Source organism: Takifugu flavidus, chromosome 20, assembly GCF_003711565.1.
Source record: "Takifugu flavidus isolate HTHZ2018 chromosome 20, ASM371156v2, whole genome shotgun sequence".
In the NCBI taxonomy this organism is placed as follows: Eukaryota; Metazoa; Chordata; class Actinopteri; order Tetraodontiformes; family Tetraodontidae; genus Takifugu; species Takifugu flavidus.
The window spans coordinates 9,696,803-9,723,289 of NC_079539.1; the positions used below are offsets into that span (position 1 = coordinate 9,696,803).

Below are 26,487 nucleotides of genomic sequence, written 5' to 3' on the forward strand. Positions count from 1 at the left end.
GAAGTGCAGTCAGAGGCAGGAAGTGTGAGGGATGTACGCCATTCATGAAAGGCTCCGCGACTCTCATTTAAAATAATAAATGTATGGGTCGGTGCTGACATCATATTGGGGAGGAGTTTACAAAATACAAGATGATGTAGTGCAAATTTTGTGAGGAGTGGGAGCAAAAAGCAGAATATAGAAAAAGAGCAAACATAAAAAGGCTATACAGTAGTTCTAATCTAGTGGAACTAGTCGTAGGAAGAGGGAAAGACAAGGACCGCTAGAGGACACTAGATGATGCTGTGGAGTAGTTGAAATAGTGGCGAGGTTAATGTGGGATCATCCCCACTTCTGTACCTGGTGGGAGGAACGATGAGATGGCCAAACACCATTTTTATTTCCCAAAGGTTGCTCAAGGAGACTCCCAAGAATATTTACTGTGGCTGAGCTGACAGAGCATCAGTAGTTTCACTAAAATGCAAAGTGACATTCAGGGGAAGGAGACTCGAGACATCTGACTGATCATTTAATGCTTTTCTTCTATTTGAGAGCGTGTTTGTGGGAGGTGGGTCCACTCTCCATCCTGGTTCGCGGCGTGCACGTTTATTTGAGATGTTGTCATTTGGGGGTGTTGGTGGCGGGGGGGGATAATGCGGCTTGACTCTCGCTGAATTACATGTGAGACCCCAAAAAGCGCAAAGTCCAACATTCCCAGCATCGTCTGCGCTTCAGCGCGTTGGGAGTGACGTCACTGGTCTCTGGGGAGGTGGTGGCAGGTGGGAGATGGTTGGGGGAGGGGGGGGGAGAGAGAGAGAGAGAGAGAGAGTGAGAGAGAGAGAGAGAGAGAGAGCGAGAGAGAGAGTGAGAGAGAGCGAGAGCGAGAGAGAAGCGTCTCTCTGCATCTGTCCGAGCCTCAGAGCGGTCAGGGAGTAGCGAAACTGAGCCATGGGGAAGCTTCAAGAATTTGACATCACTTTTACCAACAACAAGGTGGTTTACGGTCCTGGAGAGTCCATGAGCGGAACCGTAAAGATACGAACCGGCAATCCGCTGCAGTATAAAGGTACAAGCTCCTCTTCCCTCTTTTCACGCCTTTCTCCGACCGCGTTTTGCGCGCAGTGAAGCGCGCAGCTCGATGGAAATAAACTTTTCGTCAGCGTGGACGCGAAGAAGAGGAGAAGTAGGGGACAATCGTCGGGATTTGGGGTCTGTCCGACTCATTTTGTGGCGGTGAAACTCTCGGAATCCATCTCGGCTTTTCGGCTGTGGTGCGGCACGTTTGCTCCCTCCAGCTGAAGGGGCGGCTGTTGCGCTGTCCTCGGGCACATCCTGCTTTTCACAGCCTCTTACTTCCATGTATTGTCTAACATTAATTAAAGCGTCAGGGGGGCTGTGAGTAAAAGACAACAAAAACGCAAAAGTTTTTAGACACCTTCTTGTTTTCCGCCCGGATTTGCCTAAAATGGAGGTGGACAAGGTGAAGGACAACCTCTGAAGTTGCCATGGGAGAACACAAAGAATCTCTTGTATGGATCTCAGAGGCGAAGCTGCCTGATAATAACCACTCGAGTTGGGCATGTTGAATCTGGGAGGTGTAAAGTACAGAATAAATGGGTTGGTGATGGTAAAGTGATTTGTAACAATAAGGAGCTCCTATTCCAGGGCTGGTTGGCCTCAAACACCACATAGCAAGAAAGATTTGGGTTCAGTTCGTGGATTATTAGCATTATCGACTGGGCTGGACTGTGTGACCGAATGGTGTCCTGGACTGGCCCCCTGTCCAGGGTGGTGTTGGTCGTGATGAGCAAATGAGGTGGGGGTTATTCTGGTCTAAGGTGGGTTTTGAGATGGGAATTGATGTTGATATGCAAATTCCCTCTTGTAGCACTTTCCAAAGTCAATAAGTGCCCAAAGGATCCAAGTCTCATGGTGATTGGATGGCAGAGTGGAGAGGAGGGAAGCTGAGGATGATCTCAGTGGACAGGGGGGTCTGAATATTTCGCAATGAGATCTGGAGGAGCAGGGTGGAAGCACAGGGGGGCAGCTGGTGGTCAGGTGGTAGACGGGCCGTGCCAGTGAGGCCAAAGTCTGAGTTCCCATACACTCTTTGGTGTATACACGTTACTGGTGCTTCTTTGTGTGGACATTTTCTGCCGTCAGCGTAAAATGTGGGCGTGAATGAGACGTGTCATGTAAGTAGTCAGCAATAAAGTGTTAGATAAACACACAGTTGTTGGTTTTTAGGTGCAAATTTGAAATAGATCACAGTTAATTTCATAAAATATAAAAAAAAGGCAAGTTTAGCAGTGCAATCAAAGTTTAGTTTGGTGTTCTCAGAAAAAGAGCGCTGGGTGGCTTTGAAAGGGATTTGAGCCTGAGAATAGAAACCAGTCTATTCATTGCTGCTCTGCTCTGTGAGGTTATGTTCTCTGTAGTCTTAAGAAGTCACACCTGCACCAAACTGCTAAAGTGTGACGGTGGCGGTTTTTAGTTGTGGCAGCAGCACATTTCAGAAAAACTGATGCCACATCAGGCATTTTACTGGGTGGCCTCAACACCATGATCGTAGGACTCAGTCTGCAAACAATACAAATGATAATATGCACAATTATTGTGGGGGCAGTAATATAAATAACACATTGTAATGGAGCAGACTATTATTTATCATAGCTCTGGATTTTAAACATTGAAACATTCCTCACCCCACCGAGCGCAGTGTCATGTTGTCTTTGTCTCTTTCAGCCACTATTTCACTCATGCTCCTTTAAAGCATATGTTATTTCCTCATTAGTCTGAGCACCTTTGTGCGCTTCCTGTTTCATATCAGGAACAGTGACACTCAAACATGTACGTCTGGTGTTCACTGTCAAAGGAAAAAGCAGCAAAGGAGTAAACAACTCGAGTTCAGTTAATTCTTTTACTACTCGTCATAAAATGTGACCGTGAGCATTTGAAAAATGCAGTGTCCCAGACTTTATTTGTATATTTAAAGTGTGATCTTTAAGTTCAAAGAAGGTACTCTAGTCCCATACTTGAGCTCGGTGTGCTGGTTAATGTACTGTAAATGCCAGCGCTGCATTATTGGCTCAATGACATCACCCCTTTGCACTTCAACCAGTGAGGACTCCACTAATCAGCCAGCTTAAACCGTGCTGAAGCAGGGCAGCGTGCCTCTGCTGTCTATGCCCATGAGAACGTCCTGTTTTCACATGTTAGGAAGAGACGCGCTGTTTTGTTGGTAATCTGGGCAGTCGAAAGCGGGTTTGTCATTTCCTGCATTTCTTGATAATGATCCCATCTTGTTTAGTCGAGGGCAAAGACGATGAATCACGTGGAAGTGATTACAAACCATTACCACAAAGGAGCCTGGTTAAAAGCTCAACCTGGCCCTCATTTAAAAAAAGAAAGAAAGAAAAAGAAACAGCTGTCAATATAAAGTGAAATACCCAAAGTGGAGAGAGCTGCAGCTGCCATAAACGCTGAGTGACCTCACACATGTGGGGACAGGTGGCACGCAGGTGTTAGGAGATGCGACTGTTCCGAATTCTCCTGCAACTCACTGTCTTCACAAACTCATTACAGCTGGAAACAACTGTTGTTGGCAATAATTGACCTGGCTGTTGTCCACAGTCAATCCAGGAATGTCACTATGAAACAGCTTCAGTCAACGTTTGCAGTCATGTATCTGAGCAGGTTATTAGACGGGAAGTTCTGAAACATGATTCTGTATAATATACACACTTGCTAAATCACATACACTATATAGAACTACCTTTCTTCTCCCATTGGTAGGCCTTTTATGGCCTGGGACGGGGATGTAGAATATTTATCAGCTGCATCAAGGAGCACTTTATTATCCTGTGACAAACCCCCATTTTTTTTCATACTAAACCTGTTTGTTCAATTCTAGTTGGTTTAAAGTCAACTATCAGCTTGTTGGTGACTGACATGATAAGCCTCCCACCAATAACACTGCATGCATCAGGAGATCTGTATCCTGTTCCATCTCATGCCACTAATGAGGTCATCAAATGTCATCTGGTTTTGCCAGTTTTGTTTTTCTAGTCAACCATGAAGTTTGGTCAAAATTACAACTTGTAATTACACCGTGCTTCATGAATTTCCCCTGTGGCAAATATAAATACATTTGGCAAAAGATGATATGTAGTAGGAATCCAGCAGTACGTAGCAGTCCGTTAAATTCCATAATCAGCTAATCTAGCTCATTTCATTTTAGCTAATTGACTAATTTACCCTCCAACGATGTGTTTTGGGACGACATTTGGATAGATGATGGGAGCAGGTCCAGCTTTTAACTACTCCTTTCACTCACCAAAGTTTGATTGCCCGTCCCTGTAGTTTCCTTTTTTCCTCCTACTTTTCTCTTGTCTCAATGGCCCGCTGTTATAAAGACCAACTTCTTCAGCTCCCTCTATTATTGATGGTAGAACCCATTAGACAGCATTTGTATTGATCACCTTCCTGACAAAGACAGTAGAGCAGGACCAGTGCTTAGGTGAAAGTGCATGAATGATCCATTTACACACACGCTGAACTACAACCCCGTTGAAAACTTGATCACCATCGACACCAACATTTTTTTGTGATACTGGAGCCCCGTAGACCACAGCCTTGAAGGTGGGTTGCAGATTGGAGGCAGAAGGCGTGTCGTCATCCGATACTGCTGTTGTTACTGGTGGGGCTCACCTTGTGTGGACGTTTCATCTCATCTGGGTCACATGCATGTTGACAATTTGCTCAAGGCTTCAACCTTCTGAAATAACATGATCAGATGTGGCTAAAGAAGAGCAAAGCGGTTTTGGATTAGCGAGCTGAAACAGGAAATGACCGACAATGTGCCAGTCCGTTAAACGTGACACACACACCCTGGCTGTCTAATGTACAGTATCTTTGTTGTGTGTACAGACTCTATAACAGCTCTGGCGTGTTTGGATGTGTTTTCTTTTGTCTCTCTGCTGACAGCATTGGATCTCAGTTTACTTTTCAATAAAACAGAAACACAAACACTCGCTGTAACCCAATCGTCATCTGCGGTAATAAAAACCACCAGCCTTATGTAAACAGCAGAAGATGGCCTAGTTCACATGAAACTGGCCCCAGGTGTGTATATAATGTATACACATGCACTCACACGGGCTCGGTTGGACAGTTAATTTGAGTAATTTTTAGATTACAGCTGAAGGCTGAAACGTTGATTTCTTAACTGTTTCCTGTCTGACTTTATGCTCTTCCTCTATACTTTTTAGGACTTTTTTGCTCAGGAAATGGGCGACTTACCCATAAATAGCACCAGCAAAATTGGGTGATGCTTTACCTTTTAAGGTGTTTTAAGTAAGGTCAATAAAAACTGTAGGAATTGACTTGGTAAATTGTCAATCTGTGATGCAAATCACATAAATGATACATTGTTGTAACCTTTCACGTATGTGTTGGTTTGAGGGAATTAATCTGCTTCTATTTGCTAATGTGATGTTACTTTCTGAAGCCTGACTTCTGGCTTGTAGACATGTTGATACATAATCCAAAGTAGATCATGAGCAGTTTAATCGCATCCGGAACATGCCTTGATATTGTCATGGTAGATAGAATTCGTCAGACAGTCATTGAGAATTAATCAAAAACAGACAATATTGTGGCCCAAGTGTCATGATTCAGAGTCCAGTTAGCAGAAACACATCTGGAGAGGTCTCATTCTCTGCATCAAAATACATAATTAAACCACTGTGCAGATTTTTGGATTAACAGATTAAACACTAAGTGATATAAAATTGATTGAAAAGCATTTTGTTAGTAAATTGCCGGTGCTACGGGGCGGGGACAGGGGTCCCCGTGTGGATGTCTAGACTTTAGGGCCTGATTAAATGATGACATCACTACCTGGAGAGCGAATTATTAACCACCTGTGAGAGAAATCACACAGAAACCAAAGAGATGAGACATCCTGATGACAGCTATTTGCACATTTGTCTCAGACTCGGTGCAAACGAACACAACAGAGGTCCTTTTATTTAGAACTCTGAATCTGCTACCTCGCTTGAGCAACTGATGACTTAATGCTCAGTTTGTTTAGATCATGAGTAAGATGGGAGGATGTTTTCTGGATTGGTGAGTAATTGGCATTGAATAATGATTTCCCTGTTGACAAAAACTCTCTCAATTTAAAACACTTGTGAATTGTAGACAAAATAAGTTATATGTCTTGTGCTCAGTGTTGTGCTCAGTAATAAAACCACTTTAAACAACACAGAAGTCTCCACGAGAGCAAAAACAATACAATATTTTTCAGACTGTAGTCAAAGTGAGTGAATAAAAAACAAACATGCATAAGATTTTTATGAAGTATAAGACAAAGGGCCTGTGCTTGGTTTTCCCCTTCTGTCCTGAATTGTGGAACTCGAGCCACGATTACTCAGTGTGAATAACAGTGACTCAGATTGACTCCTTCCTCTCTGCTGCACCTTCGCTGTGGGTTGGAGGCATTGATCCAAGTCTGCCCATCGAGCCTGGCATCAGCTGCTCTCTCTCCCCTCAGAGAAATTAATCACACACCGTATTCATCCTTTGTCTTTCAAAGTCAAGCCTCACAGCTGGTTATTTAGGTTGAGTATAAGAGGATTCTGTCTATCCCCCTCTTAAAGCACAGAGACACCCTCATGGCCCCTCCTCTTCCTCTCTATAAAAAAAACACGTCCTACTTCCAACACTGTAAAATGAGCTCCCAGAGATGCTGTCTAAAGTGTGCAGAAGTGGAACAAAATCTTGGTTGATTGTAGCGGAAAAAAAACCCAAGATAGAACACTCAGCTGGTGTCGGTGGTTGTGCTGCGCTGTTGTGAAATGTTGGGCAATGTGACCGTGCACACCCAAATGGTAAATAGTTAACAGTTTCCAAGGTAGTTTTCTCTGTCAACTGGACTGGGTTTCTTCTCTTGAAGACGTTTCGCCTTCTATCCAGAAGGCTTCTTCAGTTCTGAAATCGCTTGGGAGAGAGCTTGAAAATATATAGCCCCTGTGGACCATTTGCATGCTAATGATCCGGGTGGTCACCTGAGAGTCGTTAGCAGGGTCGTTGGTCGGGTCGTTCACCTAGTTTCTGTTGAGGTGTCTCCCCTTTGTCTGCTGGGTCACATGGTGATGAGTCACTGGGTCTCCTGGAATGGTGTGAATGTTTGTTTTGCTGTTGGAAGGAGTGGAGGACTGCATTGTATGTGGGTGATAGGAAGTGCCTCAGGCCACCACCTCTGTTCAAGGATGGTTTCTCCAATTTAACATGGATAGCTTCCTAACCCCCCTTTCAAACCAGCGGTCTTCTCTGGCCAGTATCCTTACTTGGCTGTCCTCGAAGGAGTGCCCACTCTCCTTTAAGTGTAAGTGGACTGCTGAATCCTGACCCGAAGAGGTGGCACGTCTGTGTTGTGCCATTCTTCTGTGGAGAGGTTGTTTGGTTTCCCCAATGTACAGTTCCTTGCATTCCTCCTGGCACTGTACAGCATAGACAACATTACTTTGTTTGGGTCTTGGTGTCTTGTCCTTGGGTGTACTAACCTCTGTCTGAGAGTGTTGCTGGGTTTGAAATAAACCGGTATGTCGTGTTTCTGGAGGATCCTCCTAAACTTCTCCGAGACTCCAGACAGGTAGGGGATGGAAACGCTGCGACGTTTGTTTCTCTCCTCCTCTCCTTCGCTGAGGTCTCGCTTTCTTGAGGTCCTGGTGAAGGCCCAGTCTGGGTAGCCACATGTTTTGAGAGCTGTCTTAATGTGGTCCTGTTCCTTCTTTCAACACCGGGCCAGAGAAATACCCACCACATCCCAAGGCAGAAAGAAGGAACAGGACCACATTAAGACAGCTCTCAAAACATGTGGCTACCCAGACTGGGCCTTCACCAGGACCTCAAGAAAGCGAGACCTCAGCGAAGGAGAGGAGGAGAGAAACAAACGTCGCAGCGTTTCCATCCCCTACCTGTCTGGAGTCTCGGAGAAGTTTAGGAGGATCCTCCAGAAACACGACATACCGGTTTATTTCAAACCCAGCAACACTCTCAGACAGAGGTTAGTACACCCAAAGGACAAGACACCAAGACCCAAACAAAGTAATGTTGTCTATGCTGTACAGTGCCAGGAGGAATGCAAGGAACTGTACATTGGGGAAACCAAACAACCTCTCCACAGAAGAATGGCACAACACAGACGTGCCACCTCTTCGGGTCAGGATTCAGCAGTCCACTTACACTTAAAGGAGAGTGGGCACTCCTTCGAGGACAGCCAAGTAAGGATACTGGCCAGAGAAGACCGCTGGTTTGAAAGGGGGGTTAAGGAAGCTATCCATGTTAAATTGGAGAAACCATCCTTGAACAGAGGTGGTGGCCTGAGGCACTTCCTATCACCCACATACAATGCAGTCCTCCACTCCTTCCAACAGCAAAACAAACATTCACACCATTCCAGGAGACCCAGTGACTCATCACCATGTGACCCAGCAGACAAAGGGGAGACACCTCAACAGAAACTAGGTGAACGACCCGACCAACGACCCTGCTAACGACTCTCAGGTGACCACCCGGATCATTAGCATGCAAATGGTCCACAGGGGCTATATATTTTCAAGCTCTCTCCCAAGCGATTTCAGAACTGAAGAAGCCTTCTGGATAGAAGGCGAAACGTCTTCAAGAGAAGAAACCCAGTCCAGTTGACATAGAAAACTACCTTGGATACAATGACCTGGATGACTGAGAATTTACACAGACATCTAGTTAACAGTTGTTACTTAAGACAGTGGAGTGGGAAAGCTTTCCTTCCCTGGCAGATGAAGCTTGACTGCCAACCACAAAGCTTAGGACCTTTTTTAAAAGTTGCATTTGCACTTAAGCATTGTGGTCAACTCAGCTTTTTTTTATTATCTTCAAACAGGTTCTGATAAACATCACCATGGTCTTGTACATTCCCACAGTCAGCAAGTTTAAAGTTTGTGACTAGCTTGTTGAAAATATGACTCAGCTTCAATTAGGAGACAAACTTTTTAGGCCCTTTTTTTACAACTTAAAGAATATTTCCACAATTATTTGGAAAATCTATAAAAGAAAATAGCGCTATTAAGGAATCATTGTCCAGGTGTAATGGACAACGTTGTCTCCAGAGCAGGTTTTTATTTAAAAAATGAAAACCAAGCTCTGATATAGCCATATATGACTTCAATCAATCAATCAATCAATCAATCAATCAATCAATCAATCAATCAATCAATCAATTAATCAATCAATCTTTATTTATATCACGTCTGTTACAATCAGAATTGTTTCTAGGCCCTTTCCAGAATCCCAGGGCCTGACCCCAGACAAGCAACAGTGGCAAGGAAAAACTCCCCTTTAACAGGAAGAAACCTTGAGCAGGACCAGGCTCATGTAGGGGGACCCTCCTGCTGATGGCCTGCAGATTTGTCTTAATCCATCTTCTGTTAGGATCTCTGAATTATCATTTTTTACTTGTGTCTATTTTGAGTACTTCAAGTCATCGTTTTCGCTCCTCATCAGCCTGACATCACCTCCCTTGCCTGTATTGTTTAACAAAGCTCATCTTTTGACACTGTTAAACTATCATTGCACGTACCCTTGAGTCACCCTCGGTCAGCTGATGTGATGTATGTCAGTCTGGTCTGTTTGGATTACAGAACAGAGGGATGAACATCCGGAAAACGGCAGAGCAGCTGGAGCTCCTTCGTCTTCAGCGCCTGCTGTGTGGAGCTGCTCTGCTGCCAACAGTGCTTGTACCGATCGATTTTACAATTATGTGCTGCTAACAGTTTAGATACCGGAAAGGAACAAAGTATATCCGTTTTGTTTCTGCGCGGTGTGAAATAAAACAAGAAGAACGTCATAATTAGGGTTTAATTGTCGGAAATAATCTCGCTACGACTGTTGAAATGAGTCGAGATGATGCTGTTGCAGCGAGAGAGCAGCTTAAACATCTGCTTGTAGTGATGTAAGTCATGTGAGCGTAAGCCTCTCGCAGAAGGGAGTGGCGTGCACCTCACACGCATGCATCACTATCTGATTTGACTGAAGTGCGCGATGCTTGTCTGCAGCCGTGCAATGACAACAGGTTTGGCCTAGCAAGTGGTATTTTATTTACATTCAAAGATCCATCTGCAGCGATGACTTGCAAATAATAGGTCTCTTCTGCCATTGTCATAGGAACTGCAGCCACTGACACTACTTCCTGTTTCCTATGGAAACTCGCCATGTTTCCTAATCAGGCTTTGGTGATTAGCTTCCTGAATTTTGAACATTTGTTGCCATGAGAGGGGCCTGTTTGGTTGTCTAGGGTGAGAAAGCAGGGCCTGTAGGAGGATGAAGTGTGTATCACACCCTGCCCTGAGGGTAGGAAGAGATTTAAGTTTTGACTAATGGAGCCATGAAGGGAATAAATGTCTGAAGTTTAAATGCACCCCAACTACTGAACACTGGACATTTCATGTTGCCTTGGTTAACGGTCTCTAGTGGCGACTCGTGCTGCCATTTTCACACATTTTCTTGCATTGTTGAGATGGTTGTGATGTTTATGTTCAAGCTTTAGCATTTGTAGCTACTCACACCGCAACATTTCTGTGTGGAAATGTTACTCACTGCGTGTATGAACAAACAGCCTGGGCTCTGTGGAGCCGCAGGGCTGCCTTTCCAGTCAGGAGTAATAGATCAAGAGCTCAGATAAACCCACTGACACCTCTCCCTGTGAGGCATTTGAAAGCAGATGAGGTAAGGAAATGTTATAAATAGGAAACTAGAAGTGGGGTTGTTTGTCCCCTGTTGTCGACATGAGGTTGTGATCTCTGGCATTTGTAGAAGAAATCGGGCAGACTTCTTTTGAGATTGTCCAAAGTGGCAGAAAATCGTCTGCAGCAAAATTGCTGTTTTGTGAGTCCAACAATGAGAATAGTGTGGTAACGTTTCCTCTTTTGTGCAAGTCACTCTGCTTTTGAGAGTGGCTTCATTTAACAGGAATTTTCAAATTTCCGAGGAGTGCGTAAGAGCATGTAAGGAATGCTGGTCGTTTCAAGCAGCTTGATGTCTTCCTGATCCATTTCAGGAAGAAAATCTCCAAGTTGCTGAGACAAAAGTCTTTGTTTTGCTGTTTGAGCTCAAGGTTCAGTTAAAGTTAGGACCGTAAGCAAACCCACCGAGGCCTCTTTGTTCTTCCAGCCATCAGCTCTGACCATTGTAAACAAAGGAACTGTCATTATCGACCCCTACTTCCCGGCATGCTCCCCACCTACAACTCAAGTTTTGCCAGTTTCCCCTGATGCAACAGGCAGCGCTCTCTGACTGCACGATTCTATCTGCAGTGGCGCATTGTTTCCTGTCAATTTTCCTGGTAGAAATGCCCTAAAGGACAACATTCCTCTACAGGGAAGGTGAACCCAGCCAAACAGGACTTAATGTCTTACATCATCTTTATGCTGTGAACACAATTTGAAGTGACCCAAAACTGTTGAGTTCATCTGGTTGGGCATTAACCCCTACTGGTTTCTCAAGAACCGGCTCTCCACCCTCCATTGTGTCTTGTTGACCTGTGTAAACATCACATTGTTGTGATGGGGGTTTAAACTCTCTCAACAGCTAGTGAGGATGTAGAAAGGCGACTCATAACGGAGATTTTAAAGTAGCAGGCATCAATTCTGACAACGCCCATTCAAGAATACTTAGAACGGATAACAACTGCACAAGAAAATGTGTGTGCCCTAATGATTCAACTTTTCTTACATTAGCATTGCAGTTCTGGAAATGTCATCTTCTTCCTTTCTGTGTTATCTGATGTGGCAGAGATGAATCTTTCAAGCTTTTTCTCTGCCTATCAGCTATCGCTTTTAGTGAAATCCCCATCTATTCTCTTCACCCACATCCTCCTTCACCAACAAGCTTCTCATAACCCACATCTGAGAGCCCAAATTCAGCAAAGCTTTTCATGTTGACGCAGCCAGATCTGGGAAACAATATTCGGTGCAGCTTTTTTCCAAGACGTGTCTGCCCACACAGTCTAATTGTAAAATCTAATGAGTAGTAGCACCATGATCATCACCACCTACAGACACACTCATCACAGACTGGACTGACTCCAGTGCGTTGGCAAATCCTCCAGGGAGCAGCTGAATCAGAGAATGTCCAGCTCTTGGTTTAGCTGTGGTTTATAGCCGGCATCTCTGGATGTACAGTCTGATCATAACTCCCTCTGATTTTGATAGTCAGCCTCAATGTATTAGTGTAATACTGTTGCTCTTCTGCTAGATGTCATAGGTCACCACCAGGTTTGTAATAATCCAGTCCTTCAAAGCTTCTGTCTTCAGAATGCACAACTTCCTTTCCATGATAGGCCCTGGTGACCATGACATTATCTTTAGCCAGCACACTGAGCCAATTGTACAGTTGTATGACTGGTATGTTAGAAATGTGCCAAAAATCAATTGCAGCCAAAAAAAATATAGTCATAAAAGTAATAACTATTTGAATGTAGCCGGTACTTGCTTTACAGGATTGGCAACAACAGATTTTCAGGTTAATTGGGACTAATATTCACTATTTGTGTTTTTTTCACGTCAGGAAAGTTGCAATTTCACTTCAAATGGAAGTAGAGTAGCATTTTTGTCCAGTTCTCATGGTTTCTGCAATACTGACCTCATCACCATCATCATCATCATCATCATCATCCCCGCTCTGGTTTCATGTGGCTCCATGTGTCTGGGTGTGTGTGTGTTTGGAAAGCCCAGGCTGTTATTCAGACCGCTCAGTCTCTGAGCCAAATCACTGCATCTCTCATGACAACTATTCACTATTCAGCCCTGCTACAGCTGCTGATGCTAACAGATTGCCCCGTCCTGACCTTCCACGGGCTGAGCTCTTCACTTTTTCCAACACAGACAGCTGCAAAACAGTATCCTATCACAGCAATACAGAAGTTCCCATAGCGGTCACATGCATGTGAAATACATTTGTCAGAAGGGCGCCAAAAATCACATTTGCAGTGTTGAAAAGGTATTTGTCTTTAAGAAGGTTGCAGGTGGAGGAGCAGATTGTTCATGGGTTTAATTAATGATTAGATGAATGAAAATGTGCTCTGCATGGCTGAATGGCCCCTCATTGTCCAGTGAGGGGCAGATTTTAGGTTTTATTTTTACTGGTAAAGGGAGGTTCCTCCCCCTTTATGGAAACTGTGCCAGCAGCCCCGCTGCCGTGGAGGGTGAGACCATCTGCCGCTGCGAGACTGCATTTGTGTGTACAGTGAGTGTAGCAGGAGATCCAGGATAGACATGAACCTGCATTAGAACCTTTTCCTGGCATGTTATTTCTTTAAAAATATCTATTAGAGTATAGTTTTACCATGCATCTAAATCCGCGGTCCAGATCAGCATGTTGACACTGTCGACGTGATTATTGGATCATTTTTAGATCATCGTGGCTTAGAGTAGCTGTAACAGCCCTTTTTTTGCTTTGTCTGAATGCGTTAATACTCAGGGTGTTATTTCAGAAATAAAATATTTATATCAGAATGTCTGTCTGTCTGTTTTTCTGTAATTCTGTCTGTCTAGCAGAAAATTGGGATGATTCTCAGACTAGGACATCATTCAGTTTAATCCCTTGGCTTCTGTTGCCGTGTGTGTGTGTGTGTGTGTGTGTGTGTGTGTGTGTGTGTGTGTGTGTGTTGTGTGTGTGTGTGTGTGCGTGTGTTTTATCAGAGGTTTTCATTTCCTCACAGACAGATCAACAGAGAGATTGAGTAGGGGTGACATGGGGGGGGGGTTCTGTTGTCCATTTCAGTTCTTCTTTGTTTAAACTCTTCAAGGTGGAATTTTCAAATCAAATCAAATCAAATCGAACTTTATTTATATGGTACTTTTTATACGATTGACTAGCACAAAGTGCCTTGTAGAGGGCAAAAACAACAATCAAAACAAGACCAGATCCTCCCTCGCCCGCATGTATAGGCACAGAGATACATATAGTTATAGGCACACTCACACTCACACTCGTGCGTGTGAGTGTGCCATAAATACTCGTACACACACACTCACACATTCGACCTCACACATCTTGTCTCTCAAGAAACATGACTGAGTACTGAGACCTGAATTGAGGAAGAAGCTACCTTTAGAGGGTCAACTACTTCCCCTTTTTCGGTTGTGTGCATCTTTACTGCTGTGTTTATTTAGTGGGAGTCTAATTTATGACAAGAAGTGCTTCTTTTAGCGTCGTCATTACCTCGACCACCGTTTTTGTACTCTGTTCCTCAGATCATGTCATCATGGAGGGTATCATAGGTCATAATAAGGGTCATTGGAGATGCTGTTTTGCTAATCTCTGGTTGACCTTAGAGAGAGGAATTGATATCACAGGTATTAAGCACTTAAAAGCTACTAGATAAAATAAATAAAGGTTATGGAAATCATATATACTTGTGGTGGAGGCACAAAGAGTTGAAAGGCAAAATCATTGAGAACATGTTAAAACCATTTAATATGGAATATGAATTGACCTTTGTCCTTTCTTGTTTCACAGCCATTAAAGTCAACTGTCAGGGCTCATGTGGGATCTCCAACAAACTGAATGACAGCTCGTGGGCCGTGGAGGAGCAGTACTTCAACAGCACATTGTCCGTTGCTGACAAAGGTAGTGAATCATTAATTAGTTCATCTTTATTTTGCTCTACAATATGACAGCAACAAAGAATCTGCTCATTATTCCATCACACATGCGCTTCAGTGCTGTGAAACTGAGGCCGCCTGTTAATTTACAGCCGCTATTGATAGAGAAAAGCATCAGCTTAAGTCAGCTGATGTCTGAATTGTAGCAGCTCTTGCAGAATTTTGCTGACCTCCCCCATATGAAATCCATTATCACTGTTCTTTGAGAGAAGTGAAGTGTCAGAAGCTCCGCCCTTATCATCACAACGACATCACCGAAGCCCCCAGTCTTTCACCTCATTTGCTTTATGAGAAAACTGCTGCAAGACTTAATCCTGCAGGGGCTGCAGCAGGCTTCTGTAGAGATGAGCTATAGCTTCAGCTCCACGTAGCTGTGCACGGGCTTTTAGTGGAGCTGTTGGACGTGATTCACTGATGACCGATGGGTTTGTTTTGTGCTGCTGATATCCTCCCAAGCCAGGGGAACAGTGTCCCGCATGCATGAAATTGTAAATGGTAGAATTCTTAAAGGTACTCACTAGAGCGCATAATCAATGCAAACACCAAGGAGCAGTTTAAAGTTTAACTTTTAAGGCTGTTTGCAGCTATGTGTGCTGTATAGTCAGTGACTCTCATGGCAACCTGGCCAATGATTTCCATGTTATGGGTAATCATTTGCTATTATTACCAGCAAATATTAATGTAAAATGTAAAGCTCTAATAATTATATAAAGTCTTGGGTTGTGTTTATATTGGTGGAGACTCTCACATGTAATGAATATATGGGAAACAGAACATGCCCGTGTCAAATAACCCTGTAACCAGTACAACAGGGACCCATTTAATCTATCTATCTCATTTATCTATGATATAAATGATGCCTATAAGACAGTATTGTGCTTATACGTACATCAAAATCTATACCTTGCAAATAGCATTGATTTCATTGTCCATCTTTAAATTTGAATTTGTTACAGTATGTTGCCAAGCTAATCTCTATGATGTTTTACATATGTAGGGTTTTTATTTTGATATTCTTCAGAATAGGCAATGGTTCTATAACTTCCTGTACTATTCTGCACTCATTTTGAAATCACTGGTATATAGTGAGTTATCATCATTAAATCATTTAATTATCATAATTAAATCTTGAAAGTTCAGGTTTTTGAAGGAACAGTTAATTAATTAGTTTTTAATTATAATCAAAAATGAATTGCTGGGAAAGAAAATAAACCTGATTCTTGATTTTTCATCTTGAGCTATTGAATACTGGGCCACAACTGTAATTATACAAGCAACATCGTTTAAGACTGTTCATTCAAGCACCAGACACATCACAGTCCAAATGTAGGATGACGTTAATAATTCAGGCCTCATCCTCCCTTTGTGCCCCAGTCAAACTCTGCCTTTTCTTTATATCTCTTTCTCTTTCCAAATCGGGCTGCTCTGGCCCCGGGGGCCGAACAGCTCAGGGAGTGTGAGACAGACAGGGTGACGGTGGGCCAACACACACACAAAAGTGTGCAATGCTCTCTATGGCTGACTGATAATCTGGTATGCCATACATGCTTGATGGTTACAGGAGAGAAAGCCAGTGACGTCAGCGTCCACTGCTCATCCCGTCAGTCTAACTGTTCTTTTCTCTGCATCAGAATGATTTAAAAAATAAATGTAAAGAAATGCTTAAAACTAAAGATGTGCTCCTAGTATGACGCTTGTTTGCTTTGTCCGTTGTCAGTTTTGTAAAGGAAATTGAACCAGCAGGACAGGTCTGTTATTGCTAAGTCAATATTGGCATCCAGCCATAGCAATTACAAGTCCATTCTTAAACAAAACAATTTTGTGGGCCGCAGTTTCTGTTCTGAAGGACCAGTGGGGGGAATATATAAGCTGACTGATTGTGTGTTAACCTGCTTAGTCATCATGGAATGCTGGTTATATTCCCTTGACTTTGGCACAGGATTTGAAACAACATGCCAAGTATGCATGAAACTATGCTTTAAAAGGATTCATATCTCATCATTTTCACAAATGTACTTGAATAGTCTGTCATTGATTAGATATTTATATAATGAAATATGATTAAGATCGGGATTCTGCATTAGAAGGTAACTTCTTCGTAAAATGCTAATTATGGCTGAGTGGTGTGAAAATGGTGTTGCTAATTTAGACTTCCTCGTGAGAGGGTTGCAAGTGGAGACAAACATTGCAACAGGTATAATGCGATGACACATTCATTTCTCTAAGTAATAAAATGACATTTTTAATTGATAGCCATGTACCAACCCTTCCCCGTGTTAATCTTTTTACTGTGTGCTGAGCTCACCACAAAAGCATAAACACGGGTGTTTTTTCCTTTACTTGTGCAGCACTAAGAGCACGATGCAAATGAACTTCCCCCTGAGGAAAACAAAGCCGATGGAAAAACATTGCCCTTCGCTAATGACATCAGACATGTTGCTGTCTGGAAGAATTTAATTGGCCTGATCTAGCTGATCTAGGGAATTAACACAGAAGTTGGACTCTTTCGGCCACAGCCATGGAAAGAGTGTGACTGGCATTATGCCCTTGGTATCACTTTAAATGAACTTATGAACTTAAAGTGCTATGCTTCTTCTTGAATGGCTGAATCTGTATATCAAATACAAAATGTGTAATAATTTAGTAGACTTTATTTAAAATAGTTAAAAACAGTTAAACACACTATTAGACAAACCTAGCATTTAAAGTTTTTAGACCGTGTTAGAGAAAACGTCAAAGATCGATGGTGAATCGTTAAAAATCCATTTACAGGTATCGCCGGCTTCAGAGCTGTATACTGACCTCCGACCCCGCTGACCCACTCAACCAGCAGCTTATTCAATTCAATTTAATTCAATATAATGTATTTTTGTATGTATTTCTATGCTCTATGCCTCTCCTCTCCTCTCCTCTCCTCTCCTCTCCTCTCCTCCTCTCCTCTCCTCCTCCTCTCCTCTCCTCTCCTCTCCTCTCCTCTCCTCTCCTCTCCTCTCCTCTCCTCTCCTACCTATTCTATCCTCTACCTGTCCTCCCCCTTCTCCTCTCTCTCTACCCCCCCCCATCAGCAGCAGGGTCCCCCTACATGAGCCTGGTCCTGCTCAAGGTTTCTTCCTGTTAAAGGGGAGTTTTTCCTTGCCACTGTTGCTTGTCTGGGGTCAGGCCCTGGGATTCTGGAGAGCGCTTTGAAACAAATCTGATTGTAAAAGACGCCATATAAATAAAGATTGATTGATTGATTGAAAAAAAAACACATGATTTTAATGATAACTGCTGAAATGATTCCAGTTTGGTCATTTCTCTGCAACTCAGATTTATTTTTTGATTTGATTTCACTGCAGAAAGGTTCAGAGGCGCCTGCCATTTCAGTCTCGATGGAAAAGTACCCATTCAGAACTTTTAAGAACTTTTTTTAAGATTTGACATTAGCTGACGCCGTTTCCTCTTTTACAGGAACTCTGGCAGCAGGTGAACATAGTTTCCCTTTCCAGTTTGTCATTCCAGGTGAGTGTGGGATTAACTCCTGTTGCACTGAGCCTCATTTCTCCATGTCAGGAACACAGGCACCTATTTTCCTGGACGTCTGCCTGACGTCAGTGAACAGGAGTGCACTGTGCAGGTGTGATAACCTCTGATAACACTGACGTTCTTTTTCCTTGACATATAATGAGCTTGTTTTTTTTCCAGACACACCCAGATTTCTGCTCCTGTTGCTGTGAGAAAGATCAGTTATTTAATAGCCAGCAGTGGCGCAGTATTATCAAGATGATGTGGTTAATAGCTTTTTTTTTTGGTGAGACCGAGATAACCCAAAAGGAACTGAGCATATGCTGTGCAGGATTCTGTCTGATGCGCTCTCAGATGTCAGCGGAGGCTGATGGAGGGGTTATTTTTAGGTTTATCCCCTGTTGCGCAGTCAGTGTTTAATTGGTCTTCATTGCCCCGCGATTCCCCCACCCCTTCATTTAGGCCCTCATACTTGACACCATCAGCCCACAGGCTGCGTTAACTACCGTTCATTGGGAAGTCAATCAAATGGCTCCTGCTGCCTCCTGCTGGTGCATCAACTGCACTGACACGCTCTTCGTTGTCTATTTTAGACGTGCACTATATCTGAGTGTGTAGAGGTGAGGACCATCGTATATTTACCCTGTGAAATTCTGAGCTAATTGCAATTTAAAAAACAAAAGTTTCATATTTTGACCTGGAAAAAGGAACCTTTCACACAATTCCTGCTAATTCTCTTGTAAGAATTGTCAATGAGGTAAAAATGACATACCAGCAGAGCTTTGGGGAGCCTGGGTAGAGGGGAGGAGAGCAGGAAGCCAGTTTATAGACTGAAGAAAGACCTTCTGTCCTCCCTACAGAATGAGCCTGGATATAAAGCGTAGGAGGATAAGCTTCCATGAGTGTGTAATTAGCCAGGTGTGTGAGTGGTCAACAGGTCTCAGTCAGGGGAGGAGTGCACACCCACACCATATGGTCTAACCCCTCATCATATGGAATCATTATTACCTGGAGTCCTCTTGATCTGCAGCGTCTGTCTTTCCGCTGTAGCGCTCCCCCGCTGCGCCACAGCTCTCACCTCCCCTGGCTGCTTTTCTACTGCTCGCATACGACTCTGGACGATCTGATGAAATGGTGATCAGATTTATCTGGAGAAGAGGCCGAAACCAACCAGACAACCACCTGCTGGCCCAGAGCACAGGAACCAACAATTTAAATGCTACATGCTGTTACATCATTAATATAAGTGGGAAAAGCTAATGGCTCACTGATGATCAAAGAAAACAAAGGAAAGGGCTGTGTGGTGAAACAATGTAGGCATTTGAGATGTTTAACGTAAATATTCCGTGCACGTGGTCTCATACAGCATTACAGGATAAAGATCACTGTTACAGTAACTCATTCTGTAACTACATGCACCATCATGGTGTTGTTATATCATAAGAAATGGGGTACAGTTTTTATTTTCTGACACTCCAGGGATGCACCTGTGTAACGCTCAGATTATCCTACACTTATGGATTGATGCAGGTCAGGAGGAAATTAGAGCTGGATATTTGTGACCTGGAAAAAGGAACCTTTCACACAATGCCTGTTGTAATGCAGCAGCAGAGTAGTGTTTTTTTCTTCTTTTTCTTGTTGTCGAAGCCCAGGGGAACATGTCAGAGTACATATTCCTCAGCCACCTTTGGCTGCCATCACCATTTCACTTTGGTGTATCTCAAGGGAAAGTCTGGTGCTTCGGCTTGGCCTTGGTCGGCCAATACTCAGCTCTGTTCTTGTTACCAGGCTGTCTGCAAGAAAGCAACATCCCAACGCTTGTAATGAATTCTTATTGACAGCATCAGTCCCTGGAGCAGGTTCATCTTGCCTCACATCTGAATGAGTGTCAGGGAAAACAAAGATGCCTGCGAATGGTTTGCTGAGTAGGAGTCTTTAGCCTTTATTTTTCCTTCTTATTTGGAGATGCATCCTTTTTAAATGCTGAATGCACTGAAGTGGCATGCACACTAGTGTATGGAAACATTAAACACATTCAATTAGAAGGAGTCACCCAGGGAGCGACACTGGGGAGCAGTGCCTTGCTCAAGGGTGCTTCAGCAGCTCCCAGTAGGTGAAGTGGCACCTCGCCAGCTACCAGTGCACACTGGATACCAACTTGTTGTGGTGCTCTACCATTCTCCGTTTATTTTGTTTCTTGTTTCTAAGTAGGTTGTTGGTTTTATTTGGTTGGTAAATTGGTTAAAGGGGATTGAAAAATGGAACTTTCTGAATTTTGTCACGCAGTTTCATTGCTTGATAACATCTCAGCAAGCACTAAAATGATTTTCTTTTGAAAAAACAACAATTCTTCAACATAATCCTGCAATTTTGGCTCATCTCAAAAATAATGGTACTTTCAATTGAACAAAACAAATCAATGGTTTCAAATATGGAGAAGAAATCTTGTTAGACAATATTATACAGTACATCTAATAGACAGGGTGCTGTTTGACATTAATATGGATCATTATATCTGTTCCACTATTGATATTCACCATTATTATAATTCAAACACATTCTCAGATTTTTACATCAGTTTAATGTCAATATGTACAATTCTTTCTCCAGTTGCTGTCCCGACATCCTTCGAAGGACCCTTTGGAAAGATTGTTTATCGAGTGAAGGCAGTTATTGACACGCCGCGGTTCTCTAAAGACTACAAAGCCCAGAAACCTTTCTACCTATTGAACCTGCTCAACCTCAACGAGGTGCCCGACATTGAAGTAAGAAACCGGTGCACACTTGTTACTTCCAGAACAACCGTGACCAAGTCTTCTAATTCTCTTTTCTTTTTTAGTCGATCAGTGCAGCATCTTGTGAAACGCCACCATTCATTAATAGCGGGCGGTTTGTCTTCACCTGTCTCTCTGCAGCAGCCTAGTTATGCTGTGACAACAAAGAAGTTCAACTACCTCCTGGTGAAAACAGGGACGCTGATGCTCAAAGCTCGCAGTGACCTGAGGGGTTACATCCCTGGGCAGGTGATCAAGTTAGCCACAGAGATCCACAACAAGTCTGGGAAGGACACAGGATGTGTCCTGGCAAGTCTCATTCAGGTAGCTGCTCGACTGTGCCCACTCATTTTTTTAATCCATTCATTTGAGGAATGGAGCGACTCTTGATTTCTTATTGTGGTTTTATTTTGCAAATTCTATGAATTCCTGAAAAGGCATGTTTTTGTTCACCTTTCTGGCTCTTCTAAAGGTGAATTAAAATGGGAATTCAGTTAAAAGAAGACAAACGACTGTGGCCATTAACATCATCTCATCTCGATTGTCCGCATTAATCTTTCCTCATCTCCGTTGCCTTGCCGTAATGCAATTATTACCAGCACCATTATGGTGCCCCGGGGAGCATCAAGCATGCACGCTGCCCCCCGGGACATCTCCATTTTAGAAGTAGTGACCTTTGAGAGGAGAACCATTAATCTCTGTTACAACTCCAATTAGATCTAGATATTAGCATTCATGGTGCTAATCCTTTATGTGGGTGCTCTTAAAATGCCCATACATTGCACTGCAGCTGGCATTAAAGTCACCACACGTTTAATTTCTGTGTCTTTTTTTTAACATCAAATCAGAAAGTGACCTATAAAACCAAGCGGCCCATGTTTGACCTGCGGACCATCGCAGAGGTGGAGGGGGCCGGGGTGAAAGCAGGAAAACACGCCGAGTGGAGAGAGCAGATCATCGTCCCTCCTCTTCCTCAGTCAGCCTTGGCTGGCTGCAGCCTCATAGAGATTGAATATTTTATTCAGGTCAGACGCGTGTGTTTATATGATGATCCTCCAAAGCTTTATTTTATCGCATTTCATTTTGAGATCGAAAGATTAGTTTGGGCCTCTTTGAATAACAGCTGTCAGTAGATCAATTTGTGTTCTTTTCCATTTTGTTTTTAGTTAAACTCACTGGAGCTCCAGATATTATTTGGCTCTTTCTGCTGCGTTCTAAAATTTATTTGAGAACAATCAACTGCAATTTTTTGGAATTGAAGAGTGATATAGAGACCGTCAGCTTCATTTATCACAGATAAACCACCTGTTGTAGTAAAAATAATAACTGTTTATTTTGTTATTGTTATAATTATGTAGAATCAGTTTCTATAAAAATTGAAAGTAAAGTACATTTTAAGTATATTGCACCAAATTAAAACTTTAAAATTAAAACTGGGTATACCAAACATTCACTACAGCAAATTAGAAAAAATACAATAAATAAATAAATAAAAAGCCAATTATCATAACTGAAGCCCTAAAGACATAGTTTTTCCACTGGAGAATGAACCCAGGAAGTTTAATATCTAAAAAGATGTAAGGTTCTTTATCACTGTGAAATGTTAGAAATATGTGTAGATACATACATACATACATACATACATACAATACAATACAATACAATACATACAATACAATACAATACAATACAATACAATACAATACAATAAATAATAGACTAGTTTGATATGTCATTTATTTTGTACACTGAGGGTGTGTAGTGATGCCTCTGATAATTGAGCTCTCATTTCCAGCTCACATCTGTGGACATAATGATGTTTATTTATATACCTAATGGAGGTCACTGTTGTGTTCATAAGCCATGTTTGTGTTGCAGGTATCGCTAAAATCTCCCGATGCTGTTGTTACTTTGCCCATCTACATTGGCAACATTGCCGTAAACCTGTCTCCATCGAGGACCATGCCCCCCACTCCTGTGCGTAGCCCTGCGGACGTTGCATCACCAGGTGTGACTCCCAGTGCCCCGCCAGCGGAGGACAACCCTCAAGAGAGACTCTGTGCAGGCGGGATAGTCAATGAAGAGATTTCAACCAAGAGTCACTCTCAACAAGATCCGTCGGGTCAGCCGGTCACGATGTCTCCCAGCGCCTTTAGCCACGCCCCCGGCGCCGCCATTCCTCCCAGCCACAGGCAGCCGAATGCATCTGCTCCCTTGTTCTGCGTGTCCACCGGGGCCACCATACCTTTCTTCACAGAAGGAAATGTGACTCCCATCCCCACTTCCTGTTCGCTCATCCTTCCTCCCGAGTACAGCAGCTGGGAGTACCCTCATGGTTAGTTTTACAGTTGGTGCATTATTAGTCATGGATCTTATCATTCCACCCACATGGGTTGATATCATGTAGAGACACGAAAGCTATGTCTGAGATCTCACTCTCGTACCCAAACTCTCACTCTCGTACCCAAACTCTCACTCTCGTACCCAAACTCTCACTCTCGTACCCTACTGGCTATATAGAAGGCTAGGTTGAGTGGACAACCTCACATACCTGAAAATCTGCTTTTGGACATGAAGCCATTTCCATGGCGTTACAGCATCCCATAATGACTATATATTTGATACTGATTAACGCATTTAAAAAAAACACTACCAATACATTGTGGGATACATGGAATGAAGTAAATACATTGATTCTAAATGAACATCTTGACAGCTCTAAAAAACTGGCACACACCCTAATTAGTGCACTATATAGGGAATAGGGAGTCATTTCAGACACAACTTTAGACAAGTTTTCTTTAGACAAGTAGAACAGAGACAATACTCACTCGTTGTTTTATCCTTGTCTGTTATAGAGCCCCCTCCCACCTACGAGGAAAGCTGCAGCACCGCCAACTCTAACTTCGACAGTAGACCGTAAAGAAGCAAGAGGTGCTGAGCTGAGCTGCTGCTGTTCACACTTTTTCTCTCAACACATCAGGACAGAGAAGTGTGGGGCCGGGGACATGGCACCGCCTGCAACTGACTGTGACAGTAGCGTCATGGGATGGGAGATTCCAAGGATAAGCCACAAGAATATCAAAGCCGGTGAACATGTCTGTGCTTCATTCGAAGTGAACACTTTATTCACCTCCTTGCTCAAATCGAGCAGAAATCTACAGGAGGCGAATATTCACCAGTGCTTGTTTCAAGTGACCAGTCGCACCGACAGATGACCCATTTCAACACTCAAGAACATCCTAAATACTCTTTCTGTCCTCGAATGTGTAACAAAAGGATTGCAGTTCATATCGATAGTTGACATTTCTCCTCTTTTCCAACCAAACTGTCTGAAAAGAATTGATGAACATCGTCTGTGCCTAAAAGATCATTGATCAGCATTGAATAACTGAACAAAATAATACTTTCATTCTACTTTATGCGAGCCAACATTGATCCTTCATTCAGACCTCTTACATTTGTGCACTTGCCCTAGTGGTTCACTGCTGCTGAGTCTTCTTGCTATCATTTTCTTGCTAAATGTCGAAAGAGGCAATTGTTGCTAGTGCAATTTCAGTTGTCTGTACAGCAAAATATAAGATATTTAAACAGAGCTCTACTGGATTACATATTTGAAGTAAATTCTGAAAATAACCAAGCATAAATGTAGTGATACTTAATGTTCTTGGATATGATGAATCGGGTTAGCTTAAATGATTTATCTCCTCTAAACCACCGCCATCTTTTCTATAGCCGGGATGCTTTGTATTCAGAAGAGAGTGTATCTGCAGATGAGGCTGATTTTTCCTTCAGCTGAGTAGGAAGTCTGCAGTCATTGCTCCTTATCTGCCCTCTCCTGGTCATTGTTGATACAAGCTTTATGTTGACGCAACACAAAACCTTATCCAGGCAAAGGTCTTTTGTCCAGAGGTAGTTTTTATATGGTGTGTATATTTCTTCTTGTTTGGGGCCTTATTTTTATGCTTCCCTGAGTAGATCATCTAACTTTTATCCCGTGCAAATTATAGACATGCACAAGCACAAAAATGCACCTTTTTTTAAAATCTTAAATTGTTTTAGTGTGTGTGTATGTGTGTGACAGAGGAATAGAGAGAGAGAGAGACATATATGTTCCCTTGTTACTAAGGCATGTGTTATATTATTGTTACTTCATAATAATGCAATATCAGAATTTCACATGTTCTGATTGTCCTCTTAAACTCCCAACAGTTTTAATTAAAGAAGCATGTAAGTAATGCCTTTTATTCACATTTGGTTTTTTTTAAATGAATAAAAAACACAACACAGCCTGACTGATCGCATTTCTGTAGAAAACAGTGTGAATGTTTAGCACAACTGCTGTGCAGGCTAGTAAATGTTTATGAATAGAGAAAAGCTGTGCTCTTTGACCCTTAGCTGTTAGCCATTTTGCCATGGTGTTGCTTTTTTGAACTCTATTTTCCATCTCAAATGTTAGACGCACTGCTGATCATGATTACCTAAAGTGTGGTTTAGTAAATACAAGTCTTAATTGATCTCCCCCCCCCCCTAAAATCTCTCTTAGGAGCTTTGAATAACTTTTTTGTTATTTTAGTCATCCAGGTTGTCAGAACGCTTCCCAGCTGCTTATCCTGTTTTGTGGATCCTGCTAAGTGCCCTACTTGTGTACAAATGTAGCTTTTAGAATTAGCAGTGACACTGGACTTGTTGAATTTTGTTTTTCATTAAAATATGTGCAATTCGTGTTATCTCTTTGAATGCTGCAACAGTAGCCTTCTGAAGTCATTTGTTGCTGCCTTTGTTTATCCTGATTAGGTTCAGCCCTCCAGATGGTACTATAGCTTTTATAAAGGATAAAGGTTTCATCACTTTATGCTTTTCGTTTTGTTTCATCTTTACATGAATGGTGTCTGGTTTTGTACTTTTTTGTACTTGTAAAGAGTTTACAGGTGCAGTATGCAAACACTGCAGCACCTCGATCAGCAAATGTAATTTAAACACTTACAGGGCAGAATCAAAAATGTACTGTACATAGCACACAAATAAATATCAGAAAAGGTGTTATTGTGGTTTCTGAGTGGAGCACTTTTAAGCACGACAAATCAAACAGTGTTTATATTTTATTATTGCTTAAAGCATATTTTGAATATAGCAACAGCTTATCGTGGCTACTGAGCATGTGAAAAAGAAGTTATTTTAAAGTGTCATATATGTTGTCACATATTTTCTATCTATACAGGTGGAAAATGAGAATGGTGGGGAGAAAACGTGCACATTGAAACATGCACCAAAATCAAATGTAAGAGAACTGTTTTTAATTGTTTCATACTGAGTTTATTTGATTGGTTTGTGTGTCATGTTTGGCTGTATATACCCCCAATGCTGTCTGTCTGCAAGGGCTCTAAAAAGGTTAGGGTTAGGTTTTAAAGGTTTCAAAAGACATGTTAACAGTCTACATGAACCTGTCGCTCCAGAACAGCATTTAAAATTAAAAGTTAGAAACTGTAACTGTTGGAAAACAAACAACCAGAGGTTTACAC

At 42.5% G+C, this 26,487-nt stretch overlaps 1 protein-coding gene across 1 annotated transcript; it reads left to right on the forward strand.

Moving 5' to 3' along the window:
* Nucleotides 1-847: 847 nt before the first annotated feature.
* Nucleotides 848-26,006, forward strand: arrdc1b (arrestin domain containing 1b). The gene is made up of 8 exons (XM_057018100.1): nucleotides 848-1,045; nucleotides 14,542-14,652; nucleotides 18,138-18,188; nucleotides 20,802-20,956; nucleotides 21,107-21,289; nucleotides 21,814-21,990; nucleotides 22,844-23,300; nucleotides 23,824-26,006. Exons 1-8 carry the CDS (start codon nucleotides 928-930, stop codon nucleotides 23,886-23,888), a joined length of 1,317 nt encoding a protein of 438 aa, XP_056874080.1. The 5' UTR covers nucleotides 848-927; the 3' UTR covers nucleotides 23,889-26,006.
* The last annotated feature ends 481 nt before the right edge of the window (nucleotides 26,007-26,487 follow it).

Excerpts from the sequence above, each read along its gene's own strand:
- arrdc1b (XM_057018100.1), top strand. The coding sequence starts at position 928 with ATGGGGAAGCTTCAAGAATTTGACATCACTTTTACCAACAACAAGGTG. Across the intron at positions 1,046-14,541 it reads CAATCCGCTGCAGTATAAAG|CCATTAAAGTCAACTGTCAG; the intron begins GTACAAGCTCCT and ends CTTGTTTCACAG. Across the intron at positions 14,653-18,137 it reads ATTGTCCGTTGCTGACAAAG|GAACTCTGGCAGCAGGTGAA; the intron begins GTAGTGAATCAT and ends CCTCTTTTACAG.